General features: G+C 34.4%; 1 protein-coding gene across 1 annotated transcript; it reads left to right on the forward strand.

The window, feature by feature from the left end:
- The first annotated feature begins 434 nt into the window (after positions 1–434).
- Positions 435–1,397, forward strand: LOC141509657 (olfactory receptor 2AJ1-like). Its single transcript, XM_074219360.1, has one exon. The coding sequence runs from the start codon at positions 435–437 to the stop codon at positions 1,395–1,397; it is 963 nt and encodes a 320-aa protein (XP_074075461.1).
- The last annotated feature ends 23,908 nt before the right edge of the window (positions 1,398–25,305 follow it).

Raw genomic sequence — 25,305 nt, forward strand, 5'->3', positions numbered from 1 at the left:
TATTGGTATGTTGCTTATTTTACAAACAACTATTTCTTCCCCAAAGTTCCATTAGTACATGATCTCTTCATTGCATTGAAAAAATGGTCCATATTGTTAAGTGAGAGGAAAGACTAAGCACTGAGAGTTTGAATCAGCTTCCTGATTGTCTATGAAGCTAACTAATGAAATGGGAAAGGAACAGGAATGAAGACCTACCCAGATGAACCACTTTGATTTTTTTCAGCAATTACTTCGGTTAATTGATCATCCCAAGAACTCAATTAATTCAAGCAACTAATTTAATTGATTTCATTGAATTGCAACTTATTAACCTAAATCAATGAAATAACTTCTATAGATAGTCATTATTTTATAGTCATAGACACAGTTCTGGATTTTGATTTTGCCTATTCTTTTTGAAAACTTGTCCACTACAGGAGAAAACTGGAATAATGCTAATGAAGGGAGAAAAGAATCAGACTTTTGGGAGAGATTTCATCCTTTTAGGATTATTGGATCCAAACCAGTATGGACTGCTCTTCTTATCACTTATTCTCATCATGTTTATTGCGGCAATAATGGGAAACACAGTCTTGATTCTTCTTATCCACCTGGACAGCCAACTCCATACTCCAATGTACGTCCTTCTCAAGCATCTCTCCTTCACAGATATCTTGAATATCAGCAATATTGTTCCCATGATGGTCAGTAACTACATATCTGGCAGGAAAACCATTACATTTGAAGGTTGTGGGTTCCAGCTCTTCTTCTATGTCAGCTTTGTGGGTACCGAGTGCCTTATTCTCACAGTCATGTCCTATGATCGCTATGTAGCCATCTGCCACCCACTGCGTTATCCCATCCTTATGAACCATAGAATTAGTATCATTCTGGCTGCTATCTGCTGGCTCGGGGGAACCATCAACTCTATAATTCATACAACTTATGTAATGCTTCTCCCATATTGTGGCACAAGGACCATTGAGCACTTTTTCTGTGAAATCCCAGCCATGTTGAGACTCTCTTGTGTTGATACATCACAATATGAAGACAGAGTCTATGTGAGTGCTGTATTCTTCTTCCTAATTCCCTTTTCCATCATCCTTTTCTCATATGGTCAGATTCTCCGTATCGTGCTTCATATGAAATCTAAAGAGGCCCAGAAAAAAGCCTTCTCCACTTGTTCCTCCCACCTGGCTGTGGTTGCCATGTACTATGGTTCAGTTATCTTTACATACATGAGACCAAAGTCTTATCATACTCCAGGTCAAGACAAGGTCTTAGCCATCTCATATACCATTCTTGCTCCTATGCTCAACCCTGTCATCTACAGTCTCAGAAATAAAGATGTCTTATATGCCCTGAAGAAGGTTTTTGGTAAAGCTCGTAGTCACAGAAATGAAAACTTAGGCTGAATGCCCATGGATAACTTATTAGAAATGTGTGGAAAACATTCAAAGTAACATTCATGTATTTTGGGTGTTGAGTTAAATTACCTTTAAATTTATGACAAAATCAACTAAACTAACTCACCTATAGTTCTCTCCAAGGAAAATTTCTTTATTTGTTGAATTTATTTCACAAATTTCGGTATAATTTATATGAAGAACGATGTTATGATTCATGTTTCATTTCCCCAGTAGACAATAATTTCATTTGTAGAAGTAACAACCAGATGTTAAGGTTATATTTAAAATGTCTGTGATTGATGGTGTAATAATTCATCATCATGACTGCATCAAAGATGCTGTCAAAGTGCATTCTTATTGGAAGCATCATTTAACAGTAAAACAATATCAGTGAATTATACACTGGCCAATTATATAAAATGAAGCTACTCCATATCAGCAGGGCTTATTCACTAACAGCAAACTGTTCACTGATACAAACACACACACACACACACACACACACACACACACTGCTGTTCTCCATTGAAAAAAGTAGCTCTCTCCTATTATATATGGGTTATATACAATACAAAGATAGGTAATGTGATGATATTTGGTTGCAAATGAACTTGGGTTTTCCTTTTGAACCACTGGATACAATTAGCTAGGATTCTGGATTATTGATTGATATGTGACTTCATCTCTTTAATTATATAGAATGTACCTCTTCGATAACCTTCCATCCTAAGATTTTTTTTAAATTTATGCTATAATACCAATATTTCAAATGCTAAGATAATTTGTGTATAATACATACACACCTTTATATATGAATGCACCTACTACTTCCAGTAATATACACAATCTGCTGAACAAAAATGAAGAAAATCATGCTATCGTTTTGAAGAGAGCAGCTATACACTGATTATTCACCATCTCAACTGGGCACTTACTCTACTGGGATATCCTCCTATATCTGACTTATCAAATCACTATCATATTCCCTGAAATTTCTCTTTTAAACTTTTTTATTCATACTGTAGCTTACCTTTCCTCTCCCCCACCCAGTTGTCTCAGCTGAAATATTTATCTCATTTTTACAGGAAAAATAGACAAGAAGCTCTTTTTTTCTTCTTTTTTCCACATCACATATCACTCCTGTTCCTTTCCAATTACCTCCTCTTTGATGCCACCTCACATGATGAAGTAGCTTTAATCTTTACTAAGGCTAACCTCTTCACCTGCTCAAAAAAATAGTCTTTTAAGTATTCTCCAATAGCTAGTTTCCCCTCTGTTATCCTTAGCCTATCACTAATTTTAAGTATTTCCCTCTCTATTTTTTCATTTCCTAATGTTTTAGACATGTCCATGTCTCTCCCATTGAAAAGCATAAAAGAATAATAAAAACCTCACATTATCTTTCCGCAATGGATCAGGCTCGATCTCCTCTTGTCTTTTAAGTTTAGATTCCATGAAAAGTTCAGCTATAATGCATAACTCTACTTAACATGACCAAACTAGACTTTTCTAATATCAAAAGGAAAATAACTGAGAGAAGACCGCTGGATTAATTTCCAAATGATGTGATTAATTATAACACAAGGAATAGTTCAGCAGAGACATGGAAATGGAAGCCAAACTACAAAACATTGGAAAAAAGGGACGAATGATGCCTTTTTATTAGAAACTTCATGAGTAAGAGAAGAGAAATATTGCAACTTTGCTAAATGAATTCAGAAATGTATGATCATATAATTTCCTTTGCCAATGGAATATATTGCATCAAGATATTGACATACTAGTGTCACTCAATAAGAAACTAACAGATAAACTTTTCTGACATGATTGGCTATTGTCCTTCATCATTGAGAAGACCAAAATGACATCTCAATATTAGGGTCTTATAATTTGTCTGACTGACAGATCAGGTCAATATGAACTTGGAACCCTCAACCATAGACTGCGCATAATTAAGTCATGTGAACACTGGGGGTGTTTTCTCTAAACTTGTCCATCTTGTCTTTCCTTCAATTGCTTGAATTCTTCTTCTATGAGGGTGCATCAACCTGAGCAGTCCTGTAGCACTTTATCCTATGTTCCACAATCAATGCCATAATTTGAAGAGATAACTAGAGACAGTCCTTATATTGCTTTTTTTCTAACCATTCCTTTGCCCCAAGTGGAGTCTCTATGAAATAATCTTTCTGTCAAGAATACATTTCATATTTGAACAATATGGTCAGTCCATTGTAGTTGTGCTCACTGTAGCAAAGTTTGAATAGTTCACAGTTTAGTTTGATAAAGGACGTCAGTGTTTGGTACCTTATCCTGCTCGCTGATCTTTAGAATCTTCCTAAGACAATTAAAGTAGAAGTGATTCAGTTTCCTGGTATGTCATTGGTAGACTGTCCAGATTTCACAGATATACAAAACTGGATCAGCACAATGACTCTGTAGATTTTCAGTTTCATAGTTGCTCTAATACTTCTTTGCTCCCACATATTCACTCAGTCTCCCAAATAGTGAACTACCTCTGGAAATGTGTGTCAGTCTCATTATTAGTGTGTAAATCCTTGGAAAGTATACGGCCAAGGTAAATGAACTTATCCACAGAGTTCAAAATATCTCCATTTATTGTAACCCATGGGTTCCACATATGGATGCTGTGGTGTTGACTGCCAGAGAATCATATTTTCTTGTTGGTAACTGTTATGTCAAAATTCAGACTAGCAACAGAGAATCGATTCATACTTTGTGGCATATCTTCTTCAGAGTCTGCATTAACTACACAAACATCTGAAAAAAAGAAAATAATACACCAAAACTCTCTCTCTATTTTGTTGCCTTTTTAGTTGAAGAATTCAATATCAGTTCCGTAACTACCTTTGCTGCCCACACATATGCTCATTGAAGTTGTGTAACAAGGTGCCTGAAAACTTCAAGCTACAAAGCATGGGAGCGATTACACATACTTGGTTGCCTCCATTGGTACCTGGTGTATCACAAGAGTATCCTCCATTATCCAGAACTCAGGAAAGTAAGTAATCATGTGGCTGACATACAATTCTAATTTACTTCTCTAGGCAACCACATTTTGACATAATTTTTCATGAATTCCTCATAAATGACAGTATCAAAGCCCTCATTCAGACTTGGCTGTTTTTTGCTCCTCACATTTTTTTTCTGGAGTTTTTGGGTAGCAAATATCATTGACTATTCCCAGATGAAGGATGAACTTATTATGGAAGCCTCTGAGAAGAATTTTATCAACAGTGATTAAAAGAGAAAAATCCCTGTGATTGTCACAGGACAATGTATTTCCTTTACCTTTATAGAGATGGACAAGGGAGGTATCTATAATCTCCTGGGGCATAAGCTTCTCTTATATAACCTGGGAAAGTTTAGTCAGCTTTTGGATGAACAATGAACCCTCTACCTTGTAAATCAAAGGAGGCCAATGTCAATCAAAGCTTCTTTTTCAGGTACAACTTCATCTAGGCATGGATTGACTTCTTTTTGTGGTAAAGAGTCAGGAAACTCTGTATCGATTTATTGTGGTCCGTTACAAATATTATGGAAGTGGTAATTTGTCTAGGGTCATGTCCCTATCACTTATCTATGTAGCTCCATCAGTACAGAATGCTTAAGTTGTACCATTTCTCTTTGACTTATAAATAACTCATAGAGCATCATAAAAGCATTTTGGACTGTTCCTTTTCCTATAAAACTGAATTTCATCTCAGTTAAAAATCATGCCTTTCTCTCTTCATTTGCATGTTTTGTTTACTGAAATTAAATATTGCCTTCTGAGAAATAGATGAAGTATCCTGCTGGTAAACCCTGTGGAGTTTTCGTTTTTTAGGAGCTTCTGTATTTCCCCATCATTTTTAACAAACCAGTGGAGATGTTTGCAAGTGGTCTGACTCAGATGAGTAAATACCATAATGTGCACCAAATCTCTGAAAGCTTTTCTGCCCCACTGTTGTCAGCTGTGTATTAACTCAACTTACCTTTCAATTTAACAGCAAACTGCTCATAAAAGTACTCCAACACTTGACATTAATTATTCTATTTGTAATGTTGTCTTGGGGTTACTATGTCCTTTGAATATGAATATTTACAAGAGGTTGTATCTGGAATCATTCCAGCATTCTGCACCATATATTTTCATTGTCATTCTCAAATTCTGTCTCTTCTCCTTGAAATTGAATAGTTTATTAAATGCCAATATTTGCTCTGCATTCAGGAAGCTTTATTGCCTTTAGGTAAATGGAAGATAGTGTACATGATGAGAAAAAGGTTATTAGAACACAGAGCTTCAGGAATAAGTTGCCTTGCTATTGTTATTTTCATTCCTTCCAAGGACTGTCATGTCTGATAATCTTAGCCTCCACTAGCACCCAAAATTGTAAGCTTGTCCTCTTTGGGTATAGTTTTCAGGTCTTCATAAAATTTGTCTTTGATTTCATCAGGGTTCATCGTGGTGGGAGCATAGGGACTGGTAATGGTGGCATGGCATTTACCTGCAAGTGGCATACACTTCACCTTGAACCTATCATTCAATCTTTTGGTAAGAATAGAAGCTTGTTGAGTAGATTGGGATATAGGATATATTCAACAAAGACTAGTAATTGTGACATTTGTCTATCCTCAGTTCTGCATCTCTCCTCCTATTCTCCATGTAAAAATAACAGGGACAATAATGTCCCAGGTCATAGACTGGACTGGAGGCAGATCTCTGGTTATCTGAGTAGGCTTTGTAAAAGAACACACTGCTTATTTCATGAGAGAAAGGAGATAGAACAAAATTTCCCTAAAACTACTTCAAGTCTGGTCTGTTTCCTGGAGGAACAGAGAACCCACTAAGTAGTAAAAATTCAGAATTACATTCAAAAACTTTTGCAAAGATGATTGCAGTCATCACTTGTCTTTGGAATGTGCATTCAGTTACACTCTCAAGGTCTCAAAAGAATTTTGGAATTGATTGTGAGATATGGCATGTTTCATATGCTTATATGAACTAATTATGGCAACCTTGTGGTAGAAGTTTATGTGCCTGTAGTGGTCTGATTAATGACAATATAATGCACTGAATCTTGTCTCCAACATAGTGATGTCATTTTGATCTTCTTTAAGAACATAGAACAATAACCAACAACTATTCTAATCCACCCATCTCATCCACTCATCCATATCAGGATGCATCTTCACATGTTTGAAATAGAAATTGCCCAACTTATCTTTAGTCTTGAGAACTGTAAATTATTCTCAACCTAATTTAATCCCTATTCAAGAAAGTTTTACTAGACTGTGGCCACTGAACATGCTACAGGTTTTTAGAGACAAAGATAAGAATTGGGTGGCAGGAAAAGATCAAAGGTAGATAAGCAGCCCTGAAAAGTGCCCGGTCATCCCTTATACCAGTGGTACAGCATATAATTCATACAGCAAAGTAACATATAATTCATATGTTTTAATGTTCAGATGTATATGTACATGGATATCTATGCAATTTATAATCTACTTGTATAATATGTGCAATTTGTTAATAAACTGTATACAAGTTCACAATTTCTTTCTAATCTTATTGAAATGTTGATATATATTTATGATTAAGATTTTAAGAAAAAATAATTTGGCATGAATTTCAACAAAGGTAACTTTTCCCAAGAGTATTTATGATTGAAACAATAGAAAGGCATCTGACAGATGGAAAGGTGAGAAAGATATGCAAAGATATTTATAATGATTATTTTCTCTGTCAATTGATACTAGCTGTGTGATATTGTTCAAGTCACACAGCTTTGCCTTGCATCCAGGGTCATCTCCAGTCATCCTGATTCATATCTGACCACTTTTTCTAGATGGCTATGGAGGAGAAATTGAGACTGGTGTCTTAGCACAGCATACGCTCACACAAATTAAATTCATGCTTGTCTTGGAATCAACTATCTAATATCACAGTCTTCTTTAAGAATGAAGGACAGATATCATCATCAGGCTATGTCTTCCATTGATAACTTGTGATGCCAGGTAAATGAGAAGAAGAATCCCAGAAAGTTGGCTGGATACCTTATGCTGAAGCCTAGACAAATGTGTCACAGCCTGAAGATGTCAGGTAAACATATCAGTACACTGAGGTTTACCAGACATTATTCTGTCAGTACTGAATAGATGCCAAGCCACTGGTACAGTGACAAAACCATGGCTAATTTTGTTGTTGGAGTAGAAGTCTCTCAGGAAAAATGGACTTGATGCTTTAATCATGGGTATAAAGATATCCAAGAAATGTCATTCCTGGAGGAAAAACCATTACAGTTGAACAGGGGAATAACGGTTCCATCCTTGACCTCACATACAGAAAACAACTTGTATTCAAAAACAGCTTCAGCTACTTACAAGCTACATGACACTGGACAAGTCAGTTACCATTTAGTCCCTATTTGCCATAGTTCCTCATCTGTAAAATGGGGCAAGAATTCCAAGAAACTCCAAAAGCCATCAAATAATGACTCTAGCCAAAATTTAGAGGGACAGAACCTATAGAAAGTCTAAGTGATGCAATTTCCCAGTCCAAGTCAACTTAGAATATCTACAGGAAATATCTGTTTCACCAAAACCAGGTGTTGGAAAGAGCCTCAGTGCAGCCAGGTAACAGCAAGGCAGGGCCTGAACAAACCAGTCTAGCCTTCCAGAAAGAGCTCATGGGTTGCCTGGGTCTCTGGGGACCACTGGGTCCATGGCAGAGGGGAAGGTTTCCAGACCTCTTGGTCCAAGGATCAGCATGGATAACTTAAAATGTGTGTGGGGGGGAGGGGGGAGTCAGAGAACTCTATGACAACAGAGTGAGTCCAGAGCATCAGCCAGTGACAGCCTCAGAGCAGCCCTATGGATCCACTCAGCACTTCCAGAGTGTGCAGTCCACAGACTTGGCAGGGCTCTGCTCTTTGCTCACACTCAGATCCAGATCTCAATCTGGGCCCCCATACTACCATAGAGGGGCAGAAGTCCTCCTCACAGCTCCAGGGCAAAGGGGAGGACCTAAGGTTATCCACCGACCAGAGCACAGGTAAGAGAGCAGCAGTCAGACCCTCTCATAAAAAACTGGAGGATTTAAGGTCCCTGTGGGGTGCCCCCAAAATTTTACCAAAGCCCTGGAAGTATGGTAAATCAGTCATAGGCTGAGAAAATGAGTAAACAGCAGGAAAAGGAAGAACCTGATCATAGAAAATTATTTTGGTGCATGGAGGATTTAAAAAATAACAAAGTCGAAGTTTCTGTATACAAAGCCTCCAAGAGAAATAAGAAATAGGCTTAAAGCTATGGAAAAGCTCAGAAAAAACTTTGAAAAGCAAGAGAAAAAATTGAGAAGAGAAAAGATAGCAGGTAAATTATGAAAATGAAGTCAGTAGTTTAATGAAAAAAATGGCAAAAAATACAGAAGAAAATCAAATTGTAAAAACCAGTTTATATCAAATGGAAAAAGCAACCCATAAGGCAAATGAGGAGAAGAATGACTTAAAAAGAAGACTTGGCTAGCTGGAAAAGTAGACAGATAAAGTTCTTTGAAGGAAATAAGTCCTTCAAATATAGAATGGAACTAAAGGAAGTTGATGACTTTGTGAGAAATCAAGAAATAATAAAAGATGCTAAAAGAATGAAAAATTAGAAAATATATATGCTATCTCATTGGAAAAGCTAACCTAGTAAACAGATCCAGAAGAGATAATTGAAAAATTATTGGGTTTCCTTAAAGTCATGACTAGGAAAAGAGCTTAGGCTTTATTTTTCAAGAAAGTGAAGTGAAAGAGGGAAGGTGAGGAGAATAAGTGAGCTTTTATTCTCATTAGAAATGGCTCAGTGAAGAAATAACATACATACTTAATGGGATAAAGAAATTGATTTTACCCCAGAGAAAAATGAGAGCAAAGCAATGGTTTAAGGGGGACAGGGGAGTAGAGGGGGGCAGTATATGATACAAGACAGGGAAGCTCATGGGAGAGGGTAATCAGATACAACATACTTCTGAGAAGGAGCAGTGTGAAAGGACACAGGGAATAGAATACACTGAAATGGGGAGGAATAGAATGGATAGAAATGCACCTTGTAATAGTGACTGTGAGACAAGATATTGTAGCAAATTCTTGGGTGGACTTATGATAAAGAAGACAACTCATCCCAGAGACAGAGCTGATGGAATCTGAACACAGACCAAAGTATAAATTTTTCCCCTCTCACTTCATTTCTCTTGAGTTTTTTCTATCTTTTTTTTGGGGGGGTTGTTTACTTTCACAGTAAGATTGTTGTAATAATATTAAATAAATAAATCATAAAAAGAACAAAATTTATTAATGAATAGAATCTCAGGAAAAACACAATCTAAAATTAGTCATTTTATTTATTTTTTTAACTACGTAAAGTACACAGCCAAATGACATTTTAAAAAGATGCAAGCAGAAAATCAATATTTGGTAGTCATTGACCTTATTCCAATTCAATTTGTAAATAGAAAGTGAAACTTTAAGCCATATCTATTAGATGGCTTTACCTCTTTTGGTTAATTTTCCATATGCATTTTGAGATCTTCAATGACCTGGAACAATTTTATATTTTTTTCTTAGAGGCTTTAGGACCTTTGATTTTGTTAACTTCTTCTTCTTCTGGTGGTGTGTTTTGATCTACTTTGTCACCAAAGTAATTTTCTAGGGTACATTTCTTTTTCTGCTTTTTGTTCATTTTACAATCTATGACTTCATTTTAACCCCTTTATGAACTGAGACTCTGTTTACAATGTGGAGTACACACTGTCTCAAGTTTCTAAGATTTTGCTCATCTATTTTGCTCATCTATGGTACTAGAATTTTTAAAACTTTTATGCAAGTATTATTTTTGTTTATCATTTATTATCAAAGAAGACCAATGAAATCATATGGCAATGTCCTGAATTGTGCTTTAATTCTATTTAAGTAAGGGAGGTTCTAAAAATTTATTAGCTTCTCTCTGTCTTTCAGTCATCAAATACCAATGGCAGGACCAAAGACAAGAGAGCAGGTGATGGCCCAGGATGTAGTGAATGACTTTGGCATCTTCTTTTATGTTTGAATAACTCTACTTGCTGCAACAGACTTCAAGACTGTTGGAACAAAGTGTTCTCATCTACCCCTTCTGTCTAAAAGAGCACTGGGGACCATGGTCTTCACATGTTTGGGATAGATATCCCTCTGACTCATTTATGTATTTGAGGTGTGTTGGTTATTTTTAACTTAGTTTAGAATATATGATAAGTTGGTTTTAACAAAGTGTGGCCACAAACATTCTATAGTTTCTTGGAGTCACATGTGACAGTTTCGTGGAAAGTGAATATCAAAGATGGATGAACAGCTTGAAAAGGGGTCAACAACACCTCTAATCCTTCATGAACAACCCATAAATATTGAATACAACTTGTTATATCATTTTTCAAAAATTCACATTTATTAGGCCTTATAAAAAGGAATTGTATCTATTTACAAATTCAATTTATAACATGAATGTTAGTAAATATTTCTTACATATTGCATTTAGTGGCCTGACTTTACATTTCTTAAAAAACTACCTTTTAGAAATATCAAGATTTAACCAAGATGCCAGAGGGAAGGCAGGACTTGCATGAATTTGCCCCCCCAAACTCCTCCAAATACCATTAAATAATGACTCAAGCAAATTGTCGAACAACAGACCACACAAAAAGACAATGAAATAATTTTTCAGCACAATATGTCTAAACAGGTTGGCAGGAAAGTCTATTGCACCAGGGTGAGAGAGAAGCACAGTGAAGCACTGGCCAGGTCAGTGTAGACAGATCCCCAAGAATCCAGGGACTGACCACTGGGAAACTGAACCAACAGCAACAGTGGCAATTTCCAGATCACTCATCCAGAGACACCAAAGATAATTTAGAAAGTCAGCTGGAAAGGTCTATCTCACCAGGATGAGAGAAGAGCCCAGTCCAACACAGACCATGTCAGCCCAACCTGGATTCCAACACAACAGGAGCAGTCTTTAGGATTCACAAAATCAGCATTGGAAGCAACTCCAGAGTTCTGTCAACAGTTGGTAAGGTGATCAAACAACCCAGTCAAAAGGAGATTATAGGGGCTCTATTTGCTAGCACTGAAAAGGACTCTGTTGCTTTGCCCATATTCTGATCCTGGTCCCAATTCTGGGTGACAGTTCCAGGGCAAGGAGCTATATACTAGCACACCAGAGCTAGGAAAAGTTGGGTAGTAAAGATTCTTATCATAGTAACAGAGTAGAAAAGAGCTCTTGTGATCATTCATAGACCAAAACAGAGGCCAGGAGAGTAGTAACCACAACTCCTTAGTTCATATCACCTTTGAAGAACTGAAAATTAGAAGTTCCCAGAAGTATCCCTCAACATAGATGAGCAAAATCCTAGAAATTTGAGACAGTGTGTACTCCACACTGTAAACAGAGTCTCAGTTCATAAAGGGGTTAAAATGAAGTCATAGATTGTAAAATGAACAAAAAACAGAAAAAGAAATGTACCCTAGAAAATTACTTTGGTGACAAAGTAGATCAAAACACACCACCAGAAGAAGAAGAAGTTAACAAAATCAAAGGTCCTAAAGCCTCTAAGAAAAAAATATAAAATTGTCTCAGGTCATTGAAGATCTCAAAATGCATATGGAAAATTAACCAAAAGAGGTAAAGGAAAAATTGGAATGAAAAAATGAGAGTGATACATGAAAATGATAAAAAAAACAAGTTAGCATCTTTGTAAGGAGATATAATAAAATAGTGAAATAAATAGCACCTTGAGAAAGAAACTAAAACAATGGTAACAGAGGTCTAAAAATCTAATAATTAGAGGAATGCCTTAAAAAGCAGAATTGGGCAAATGGAAAAGGAAGTAAAACAGCTCAGGAAAAAGGAAAAATACAATTCCTTAAAAAAAGTGGAATTACCAAAATAGCAAAAGAAGCACTAAACTTAATGAAAAAAATGCCTTAAAATTATAATTAACCAAATGGAAGTTAATGACTTTATGAGAAATCAAGAAACAATAAGCCAAAATCAATAAAATGAAAAAAATAAAAGAAAATGTGAAATATGTCATTGGAAAACAAACTTATTTGAAAAATAGATCTAGTAAAGATAAACTAAAAATTATTGTGCTACTGAAAACAATGATTAAAACAATTCCTAGATTTCATCTTTCAAGAAATTATAAAGGAAAAGTACTCTAATATTCAAAAACCAGAGGATGATATAGAAATTGAAACAATCTACCAATGTGTACAGGCCGCTCAAGTGATTTCAGGCTCAAGAGGCCAATTATTGCAAATATATGCTGAACTCTGATGACCCTTGAGCTGAAAGCTTCCACAGAACTCTGATTTGATAACACAACTGCATCATTTGTGGCCTAACTATTCTATAAGCCCTGTTTCCAAACTTCTTGAACTGGGTCACATCCTGCTGGGTTAATTTTTGCCCATAGCAAAGTTACATCATTGTTTTTATCCTGTATGCTAATTTTGTGATTTCCTTCAATAAGAACAGTTTGATGTTTTCAATAAACCAGCTCTGCCAGTTGTCGTGGTATTCCCCACCCAGGTGTATGTATACATGTTTTCATTTCTCTCCTGAGCTGAATGAATCCCCTGCTGGACAGGATATTGCAACACCAATGATCTTCTGAAAGATGCCCCCAAATGAAACACAACAGCAACATTATAGACAAATTCCAGTACTGCAAAGTATAGGAGAGAATATTACAAGCAGGAAGAATATATAAAAATAGAAAAATATATAAGAATATATAAAATATAAAAAAGAATATAAACAATATAAAGAATATATAGAAAGAATATAAATAACATGGAGTCACACTAGGGTTAGCACAAAATTTATCAGCTTCTACATTAAAGGATAGTAGGACTTGGAATCTGATACTCTGGAAGGGAAAAGAGTTGGATTACAACCCAAAATCAATTCCCTAGCAAAACTGAGCAAGAGTGAGAATGGGGTTGGAGGAAGGGAGAGAATTTATAACTCAAAGTTATAAAGAATTTATTTTAAAATTGCTTTTATGTTTTACTGGTGAAAAAAGAAATGCTAAATAAATAATTTTTAATGTCAAGATTACAAAAGAACTTAAAAATCTGATCATCACTTGATTTTATAGGATGAATCATAAGTTGTACCTATGTTTGTACTTTAAACCTATATCCTAAGATGTACTTTGATTTTGACCTGTAAAATTCCATAGTTGATCATGACATTTTGGGGAAATAACTATCTACAATTTACCAATGGTGCAGACATGCAGAACCCAAATTTTCAGTAATAAAAAATAGATCTATATTACTTTATGAGAAAGACAATCATAAAGGAGATATCATTAAACCAAAAAAATTGAAACACTGTTTCATATTGTCTTTGAATAACAGTTTTGTTTTCTAGAAAATCCACTGATTGGGGGGGGGAATGCAATAGACTGTATTAAAGTATGTTCCAAAACCTTTGCATTCATATAATGTTTTTACTGAACTGTATAAATTACCCAGTTGTCTTCTGAAAATTCAAGACTATAGCTTTCCCTTTGGCCTTTCTGAAATAGTACTTTGCCTCTCCCTTTCCAACTAAAGCTAAGGCTAAGTTAAAAATGTCTGGAATCCTAAGATGATAGGATTGGAGAGTAACTTTAAATTGATCGCTAAAGTCTATTGGATCTTGTTGGCTGCCAGGAAAATCTTTATTTCAAAGTCTGTATTTCACCTCTGTCTTATGGCTTAACTTTATGCTAAGCAACAATGTAAAGCTTAATATCTGATGTGACCCATTTTGCTCCTGTTGCATTTGGAATGGTCTGATAGTGTGATTTCTTTATCTATTAAAGGATCTTTTAGCTACTAACATATCCAAGAATAGTTAAACATTAAACTAATAAATTCATAAAGGATCAGGATTTGGGTTCTCATCTGCAGCTGGGACAACATCATTAGAAAAAAATCTCTTGGGGCAAATGAATGAGCAGACATAGCAGAGACCTAGGAAGGACATGGAATTAGAAGAAGAGGAGGGGAGACTGCGATAAACTGAGAATAAGAAGGAGAGACAGAATAAGGAGAAGATGAGATTAAAGAGTAGGAAGGGGAGGAAATGTGGAATGTGGAATAGGAGCAAGATGAGTAAATAGACAGGTTGAAAAGAAGAATAAACAGAACTATGAGAAGGAGATGAGATGGGAACACAAGAAGAGGAAATGTCAAGACAAAGAGAATAGGTGTTGGAGGGATTGATGCTGAGGGAATAAGAAGCAAATGAAGCAGAAGAGGAAAGGAATGTAAATGGAGAGCAAAGAGAAAAGGAAATACTACTGAGATAAGGATGAGGGGAAATGGAAGAAAAATGGGCTTTGAACAAGGAAGAGAGCAAAAAGAATGAGACTGAGGAACATTAGGACAAGGGAGAGAACAAGAAGAATGAGATACAGGAGAAGGAGGAGAAAAAGAAGAAAAAGTGAATGATGAGTAAAGATGACTTTCAGTGAGAGAAGGATAAAGAAAGAGAGTTTTCCTTAGAGATAGGGAGGGTGTGATAGAGGGGAGCAGATAACAGTGGGGTTTTAGTTGGATTTAGATTGTGGTTTAGGTTTGCTGATGAGCTAGATTTTCCTAAAACTAGATTCTTTAGGAGTTAAAGAAGACAATGAATAAGTAGTGGGGATAGAAGCTGAAAAAGGAAGACAAGTTAGAATTTTTGGAGAAAGGAAAAGGGTACATTTGGAAGTGCCCATAGTTCAGTAAGGGAAAGGGTTGTTGAGGAAGAGGAAGAAAAAAGTGGAGCTAAAATGTTTTTATGAGTCCTAAGTGAAAAAATTTCAACTTTTTACTTTTCTTGGAGCTTCTCATTAAACCTGTGATGGTAATATTCCCATTCCTAAATAGAAATCTTATTAAAATTTATCTAAATTTTCAAATTTAACTTTTATATCTAACTTTTAAAATTAATTTTGTTTTAAGAAAATTCAATTTCACAATTTCAGAAGATTCCAATGTAGGATCATCATTTGTTAGTTTACACCAACTCTGATTAAATTCATTGTCATTAGACTCATAAGGCTTAGTCATGCAGAAATCAGGTATAGTTTCTATTGGATCTCTAATCCTAGATATAGAATGTACCATGATCAGATACAGCAAACAATTAAAAAGCAATTTTGTGCAGGGAATACCAACACCAACACCAAAAAAACCAAAACCAAACATCAACAGACAGAATAAGACACTAAACCCAAAACATACATAGAAGTCACTAGAGAATTTTTCTAAGGTCATTAATTTTTCACATGCACCCCTTCTAAGAAACCTCTTTGTATCATTTGGCATATTCTATGCATTTTGTGGCATGGGCACAGACTGCGTGCTCCCTCCAATACAATATAAATTCCTTCATGGAAGGTTCTTTTTCAGTTTCAGTTTCAGTTTCAGAGCCTAACTCAATATTTTGCAGATAGCAAACACTTATTAAATGTATATCAATTTGAAGACCATAATTTCAATTACTTCTAAATAATGCTTCTGTCTTTTAAAGGTCATTATTAACTAAATGCCATGGAGAAACTGCCCAAAATTTTAGTCCAAAGAACAGAGGACTTTTGAGAAAAGTATATTTCTAAATGGTTTGGGGAAAACCTTGAACTTCTGTCTTTATTGAATCTTGCAAGTAAAAAAAAGAATTTTTGTAAAAGATTTTTTAAAAACCACCATTAAACAGAGTGAGTTTTTTCCCCTGTCCCAGTCCATTATTTTCCTGTCTAAACATAGCTTTGACTTTGTTGGGAATGCATATTATTTACTAATAAAAAAAATTATTCATTCATACAGTCTTTTAGACACCATAAATTACCAAATGCAGAATTGCTACTGGGCTTGGGATCCCTCATTTGTCTCAGGAACAACATGATTTTTGTACTATTTACTGCCTGCGGTTGGTGTGGAGTTCAAAACCAATACTGCAAGCACAGTACTTTTTAGTACCCTGATCAATATAAGGGTTTGTTATCTACCTGGCAGAGTGGAGAGAACATTAGTCTTGAAACCAGGAAGACAGATCTTAATGAATTCAAATCTGATGTCAAAGATTTCTCAGCTTTGTGGACAAATGAGTTATAACTGTTTGCCCTAAATTCAATAGCTATAAAATGTAGTGGAGAAACAAACAGAAATCCCCTCCAATGACTTTGACAAGAAAATCTCAATTTGGATCAGAAAGGAGTTAAATTCAACTTAAACAACTGAACAACAAAAAACAATCCAGAATAGTTAGGGAAAAAAAAAAACCAAATGAAATCATAATTGCAAATCTTAGAAATATTTTAAAGTTATTATTAATAGAAATGAACTTTTAGGTATACCTACATCCCCAGTTCCTTTAGAACTCCTCCCTTGACATGAACAGAAGTTTGGTTTTTGTTTTGTTTTGTTTTTATTTTTTGTCCATCCTGTTTGACCTCTTCTAACCACTCTATACCAAACTATTTGGGGAGACTTTTAGAGGTTTTCATAAAACATTCAATTACTCTGTAAAACCAGAAGGTTCTACCTGGGTAAATGGATTCTCTGAAGACCCATTAGAAATCTCAAAGGGAACTTTAGCTCAGCTTGAGAGCAACAAATATGCTTCTACAGTGACTTATGTTTCCTGAACACTTGGATTGTATAGTTTGAGCGAAAAGTGTGAAAGTTCCAGCACCACAATTCACTTTCTTCATTCTCCTAGGTCTTCCAGCAGGCCATTTTGAATTCTGTGATCAGGCAAGTTACTATAAATGAAGGTTCAGAACATAATATCTTAAACTGTGGCTGCGTTTTCTTACTTTAGTTATTACCAAGTAAATGAGAGTTTTTGAGATTGAACAGAGTATTCCAAGGTGTGTTGCAGTGTGTGCTCTTGCAATATAAGTAAGGATGGGGGAGCCTACTGATTGCTGGTTCAGTTGATTTCTGGTTCTGTTCTGCATCATCCCAAAAATCTGACCATAGGGCAAGAATAATAATAGTAATAAAAAATAAATGTTTTCATACTGTTCTGTAATTTATAATGATTTTGGTACCAAGTACATTGAAATGATTTTAACAAAAGTTTTTTTATTGTCTCTTTACATTTTTATCTTTTATGATCTTCACAGCAAATGTGTGGTAGTTGCTATTCTTCCCTTTTATTGATGCAATCCCACAAATTCAAAGAGGCTAAGTGAATAGGTTGGATTTACATTATTGATGAGTACCAGGAGCTTGACTCCAATTCACTATACTGCCTTCCAAAATCCTCAATTCATGAATTGAGAGAGACCTTTGAGGCCAACTGGGTCATCTCTATCAAATACAGGAGGAGGAAAAGTGGTCATCTAGTCTCTTGAATACCTCTCCTACCAGGAAACTCAGTAATTCAAGTCAATATTTTCCATTATTCTATAGTACTCCTTTTTGGGGCATTTCTATCTTTTAAAATAAAATTCTTGGGGTGGCTAGGTGGTGCAGTAGATAGAGCACTGGCCTTGGAGTCATGAGTACCTGAGTTCAAATCTGGCCTCAGACACTTAATAATTACCTAGCTGTGTGGCCTTGGGCAAGCCACTTGACCCCACTGCCTTGAAAAATCTAAAAAAAATGAAATAAAATTCTTTCCCTATATACATGATTGATATGTTTATACAGATTTGAGTTTCTAGAAGAATTAGAGATAAATGTGCGGAAGTAAAGGTAGGTCAGGAGATGAGAAAAGATGGGTGAATGAGGAAGCATCTAAGTCGTACTTTTTAATAGCATCCAGACCAGGAACCACAAAATGTACATTCCTTTAGTGAGACATTAATCATGCCTCTGCATCAATTAGATTGCTATTTTTTTCTTTTTCCTTTCAATGAATTGTTTGAATTTGGAAGTGGGAGTAAGATTGCTTTCTTTATGGGAGTAAATTCACTTTTGTTTGGGAACAAAGTAAAGTTTAGGAATAATTGATACACTTCATTTTAGCCCTGGAACCATTACTAAGGCAAATGATAACTATGACCAAATAATTTCTGTTAAATGCAAAAGATAACTCAATTTTTAAAAATTTAAATTAATGGATGAAGTTCACTAATTATTTTAGAATTTTATAAATTCTAGTATACTTGACTGTGTACTAATATCTTCTTGGCATAGGATGTTCTAGATTAGGGGGAAAGGTGAAATAAGTCTTTTAGGCAAGTGGACATTTATTCTTCTCTAGTAGTGATCACCACAGACTGTGCTGTGTGTACTTACAGAATGGCTCAAAGAGCATTTTCATGGAAAAATGAATTTCCACCCACATTAATTAATTAATTAATTAAGCTGAGGTCTAATACATTGTTGCCTTTATTGGGACTGATTCCAAAATTAATAAAGTCAAGACAGAGTCATAGAATTAAAACAAGAAGAATGTTAGAAACAACTGGGTGTAATTCCAGTAAACTCTAATTTTTTTTAAAGCTTAAGTATATATATGGTTAAAATAACATAATAGAAAAATATAGATTAGATATCAAGTTTTATTTTCTGGGATTTGCCAACAAATCTATATGTGGAGATGATTCACTATGGTCACAAAAATGAAAAGGAAATTGGTCTTTTAAGTAAAAACAAAAAAAAAAATAGAGAAAATAATTTACATCCTTAGTGACCTAACAATTTACCAGAAACTGATCTACAAAGATTAGCATCTATGAAGAATTAGTATCTGAAATATGATTGTCTCTTCAGGTGAGATTGGTATCCATATATTCTGCTCATTGACCTTTGAAGCTATTGATTAACATAGGGGGAGAGATTTTTGGAATCTTATTTTTTTATTTAGGAGTAAGATGACATACATCAATCACAGTATTCTCTAAAGGAAATTAATCTTCTATCAAATAGTGTTATAAGAAATTATTACTCCATATGTATCAATTTTAGTTATTTTACTAAAATTTACAGCTAAGTTTAAAAATTTAAATTTACCACTTAGTTAAAACAGAGTGATTTTCTTGTTATTTGTTTTTTATTTCCTCAGTCACATAGCAAATATGGGTTTGATAATGGATTTGAACCAAGTCCTTTCTGACTCACAATCTAATGCCCTCTCAACTCTTCCACAATTCTTCTCCAAGAAAACTTTATCAATTTTTTAAAATGCAGTTCATTTCAATATCTCTCATAACAATGTACTCTGGAAAAACCAAACCTGATTCCTTCACTGTAATATGTTGTCTATCTTCCCATAAATTCTTGGAGTTATGCATTTCTTCATTGAATGATTTACAGGTGCTCCCCTGAAAGCTAATTTTAATAAAGTGCAATAGAAAACTATATCCTAAGAAACCTTTTGCATGAGAAGATGTTATTAAAAGAGCATCGAGTATAGGAACAAACAGCATAGCATTAGGAGGCGATACTTTCTGAAAATAAATTTGACTGATTTTTCTTGACAAAGAAATGGAAGCTACTGCAATTAGAGTTTTCTTATTTTTCTAATTCCAATGATCTTTATTGAAAGACACTCTCCAAGGAACTTTGTGGCATTTTTGTAAATGGGACTCTGAAGTTTTGTTTTTCTACAGACAACAATATTAATCCCAATGATATTTAGTGAACGATATTCTCTAAGAAACTTTGTAGAATTTTTGTAAGAAAGGATACTAGATTTATTATATTTCTAAATGCAACAATTAGTTGAGACTACTGAGAAAAGCAATTAAGAGAGTTTTCTTTTACCTTATACTGGGTGGAAGAAGTAGATTCGAAGAAAGGGAAAGACTACTGCTCAACATGGCTGATATGATAATCATTAATAATGGAGAAAAACGAGTTCTATTTAGTTTATATTTGACTTTATTTTTTCCTGCCAAGGATAATGAATTTAGTGCCGGAGGGAACATAAGAAAAATGAATAGTACAGTTTTGTTAGTCAGAGTATAGTATAGTAAGAGATGACCTTTCATGAATACAATGAAGCTGACTAAAGAAGCAAACAGTTTCAGACTGATATCATTTTAATTCTGTCTGTGGATTTTTTCCTTGGCACAGATACTAATTGATTTGCTGTTTTTTTTTTCCCCACAGTAGTTAATGGTCTGTTTGATCAAAGTTTTAGTTTTTCTTTTCCTGCAGCACTGCATGGCTATGAGATTTGGACTATAAGGATAATTGAGTGCTGCCCAACTGATGCTTTGGAATTATGTTTCTAGAGAAGACTAATAAGAGACTGTAGGATAGAAAGAGGATCAAATAAATCAATACTTTAGAAGTTTACAGTTCAATTTCTAGAAGGTCAAATATTGAAGTTGAAGCTTAAATACATAATGAGAAAATGGGACTCACAGGAAAAGTTCCTGCTGTCAGGAAAAATTAAAGGCAAAAGGAAGAGAGAATTATAGAGCATCAAATGATAGAAAGTGTCATGGAAGCTATAAACATGTGTTAGACAAACTTTCAGAAATAATAGGTGATAAAAGGGTCTGACTTGTTGTGGTCCATAAAGCAAGAAAAGTCTAACTTCACTGAAGAACTGAACAACCACCAGAACAAAATACTGGTAGAGTTCTTTGAGGATTTCGAAGTGCTTTCCATAAGCTACAGTCCTTGTTCTTTACAACTCTGTGTGGCACAATTTCCCTCAATTTGTAGTAGAGAAAATACCCTCAGAAAGGTTGAGCAATTTCGTCAATGTCACACACCTAGAAAATCACAGAGATCATATTTCCACTCTGGTTGGTGCCTCAGCTCAGCTACAGAAAGAACTGGCAAATGGGTTTGTTGAGTAAATGGCAGTGACATTTGAAATATTGTGGTGACCTGGATAAGTACCAGAAGATTGGAGGAAGGCGTATATTGGACAATTTCTAAAAATATGGGAGAGAATTTAATCTATAACCTGACTTTAATTCTAGAAGAAATTTTACAATATAGACATGGATACATCTGTGCATGCATGCATGTATGTGACTATGGAATCCTAAATGAATATCCAAGAAAAGGAAGAAATCATCACAAAGAATGAGAATGACTCCATCAAGAATAAGTCAGGCCTGAATTTTGCTATCATTATATTATTATCCCTGTTGATAGGTTTGCAAAGCTGATCACATGAATATTGTAAATCTAATTTGCCAGTGCAATTAAGCATTTTGTCAATTCCCACTCTGGACAGCCTGTCTATCTTATATTCATTTATTATCCATTAGCATCCCTGATTCTGGGTAGTTAATGAATATATAATATTTCCTTAAAATTCACAGATTAAAATATGACCCATTAATAAATAAACTTGAACTCTAAACTCAGTTTATAAAATAATGATAAAATAAGCTAGAGAAATTTCTTTTCTCTTTCTTCTCTTTTGCTATGTATGAATGTATTTGACTATGTATGTTGCCATGAAAATTGTGTAGGGAGATCATGTTTCCGGAATAGAGAAGCAACCTATTTCAGCACTTATGCGTTGAAAATAATAATTCATATATACTTAATCATTTTTACACTGTTTATCAGTAATAGTATCAACAAGCTTGATGTTTCTTTAGGCCAAGCTTACTGAATCTGGAATATCAATCTATCTATCTTTCTATCAATCTATCCATCTATCTACCTATCTTGTATGTGTTACATATATGTATTTTTGTATGCATATATATATATATATATATAAAGAGATAGAGAGAGACATAAGATTGTATATATGTAGAGGAACAATATAACTATTTTTCATCATAAAAAAAAGAAAGGGATAGATTCAGGGAAATGTCGGAAGACTTGCATGCATCAAAATAGAGACAAATGAATCTACCTACTAGAACAATTTATACAATAATTGCAATATTGTAAAGAATAGCAACTTTGAAAAACTTAAGAACCATAATCAATGCAATTATAAGCCAATCAATCAATCAATCAATATTTATTAAACACCTACTATGCAACAGAAACTTTGCTAAGTGTTTGGAATAAGCAGTAGGGTGAAGGACAGTGTTGACCCTAATGGGATTTACAAACTAAAAAGGAAGTGGCTATGTACAAACAATTAACAGACTATATAGGGAATTGTCATTATTATTTGTTCTCCATTCTCAAAGAAGACCATGAAATGAGGGAGATAATGTCATCACATGCATGTGAATTGGATTAGAGTGAGGGCGTGCAGTGCAAAGTCAACTTAAATGCTTTATTCTCTGGAGCCATCTGGGTGCAATGATCAGATATGGATCAGGACAAGTGGAGATGTCCCTGAGACAATCAAGGTTAAGTGACTCCCCCCAGGGTCACATAGCAAGTTAGTGTCAAGTTTCTGAAGTAAGATGCTAACTAACTCTTGTCCTCCTGTCACCAAGGTCAGTGTTCTATCTACTGCACCACCTGAGTTTATTGGTGGCATTGGTAGTTCTTTAGAAAAATCATTTTACAACAGACTAGAGAGTGACATAAGGTTTAGAAAGAAAATTTGAAGCAGGGAGGTTGGAAAATCAAAATTGACATAAGTTCAGGCCATAGGTGATGATGGTACTCATCAAGGTAGTGTCATTAGCAGAATTAAGAAGGGGGGCAAATCCAGGATTTGAGTAATACATTCACATCCTGGGGTTAAAAAATAATTATAATAATGAAATGTTTAAAAAATAAAAATGAATGAGCAAAGGAAAATTAATCTATTGATAAGTACATTGGTGCCAAAGTGGATCTAGGCTCATATTAAAAGGAAGACATTGCGGCAAAAACTAAAACCAAGGAAACAAACAGACATTCTAACCCTAAAGAGTAATGTTTAGCGATCAGAAATCAAACAAAGAAATCTTGACAGAACTTAAAAAATGAATCAGAAAATCAAATAAGAGAGACTGAAGAAAAATTAGGAAAAAAATAAAAAGAATATAAAAAACATATGAAAAGAAAGTTAATCAATTGGAAGAAGAGATTCAGAATCTAAGGAAGAAAATCACTCCAAGTGGTAGAAATTGAGAAGATGAATTAATTTATATTATGTAATTACAAGAAATAATAAAATTAGGAAAACAGAAGAAAATATGAAACATCTTAGTAGGAAAAAAAAATTGATCAGGAGAACAAATCAAATAGAGGAGATAAAAAAATGAAGAGATTATCCTATTATTTTGTAAGGAATTATTAAGGAAAATTTCCCTGAGGTTCTAAAACAGGAAGGCAAAGTAAAGGTAGGAATAAAAAAAATCTATTGTTCACAATCTGAATTTGGCCAAATTTAAAGATACCAGGTTAAAGAGAAAGTATTTCAAGCAATAAGAAAAAATACATTTAAAAAATTGTGGTTATCCAATCAAGAATTCACAAGAGCTAGTATGTTCAACTTTTAAAAATACTAGGGCTTAGAACATCATATTTTGAAAAGCAAAAGAGTAATGGTTGCATCCAAGAATAATTTTAACAGTAAAGTTGAAAACGATTCTGAATAAAATAAAAAAAACAGATGGATATTTGATGACCTGAAAGACTTTCAGGTATGTAAAAACAAAAACCCCAAAAAACAGAAATAAAAAAAAAAACTAGAGTCAATGGAAAATTTGGTATAAAAATATGCAGGAGAAATATGAAGAAAACATTCAAGACTAATTATAAAGCATTCATTAATGTCAAACTATTATACACATGTATATACACATACATATATATACATTTATATGTGTGCATATATTTATGTATGTGTGTGAAGTGTTGCTAAGACTGGTGACAGCATGCCCCCCCCACTCAAATTCAATATACATCATTGTCTTGGTATCATCTCTCCATGAAATCACAATCTTCTGAGAGAACAAATGACAAATATCCATCTTCACATCATCATTTGTGTGAACATAGGTATATATGTTGGAAAATATTTATCGGTACTCTTTAACCTCTAAGAGAGTTTCAAAGATAAAGTTTATGATGGAGTGATTTTAGAACGATTGAGTAGGAAAAAGTAAAATGGAGAAATTATATTATTAAATAGAATAGGAAAATAAGAACTAATATAGAAGTTGGTGGGGAAAGCAGATTGAAATAGTGGAAGCTTACTCTTATCTGGGTTGAAGAATAAACAATGCGTACAACTGGAAATTGTAACATTTTTCTGCAAATGTAGAGAAAGTTAAGAAAACTGAGAGACTAGGTGTAGGGCGGGAATTTTAGAGGTATATAAAGATTAGGATTTTGGAGGGGAGGCCTACAGGAGGATTGGGTAGATAGATGGAAAGGGAAGATAAGGAAACAGGGAAAGAGTGAGGAAGAAAATGGTGAGTAAATATAGATGGAGGGAAATTCAGCAACAGTATAGCTTGAGATATGAATTGGATGTTTATAGCAGCTCTCTTTGTGATAGCAAAGAAATGACAATTGCAGGGATCCCCATCAGCTTGGGAATGGCTGAACAAGTTGTGGTGTTTGGTTTTGGTGAAACACTTCAGAACTATAAAAAAATGCTGAATTCAATGGTCTTATAAAGGCATGGAAAGACTGGTACAAATGGATGAGGGGTAAAGTGAAAAGAATTAAGAGATCATTGTGTATAATAGCAGCATTAATGTTTTAAGAATAACTTTGAATAACTAAGACATTTGACTAATATAAATACATAAATTAAAAATAAAGAATTTATGAAGACACTATCTGCATTAAAAGAATGAGTGAACAAAAGAAAGCATATATAAAACAGTATTATATATACACATGTATTTATGTACCTATTTGTGTCTATTAGAAGCCATCTCTAAAGTAAACTGAAAGAAAGGACAAAAAAGAAAAGGGAAATTTACCTAATAATTTTATTATATATTTAAAAGGAATAGCAAGTAGAAATTGGTTTGCAGTCTCATGTATAATCCTGTCTTTCCCCTAATATATCATGATGGAAA

Source organism: Macrotis lagotis, chromosome 1 (assembly GCF_037893015.1).
Source record: "Macrotis lagotis isolate mMagLag1 chromosome 1, bilby.v1.9.chrom.fasta, whole genome shotgun sequence".
NCBI lineage: Eukaryota > Metazoa > Chordata > Mammalia > Peramelemorphia > Peramelidae > Macrotis > Macrotis lagotis.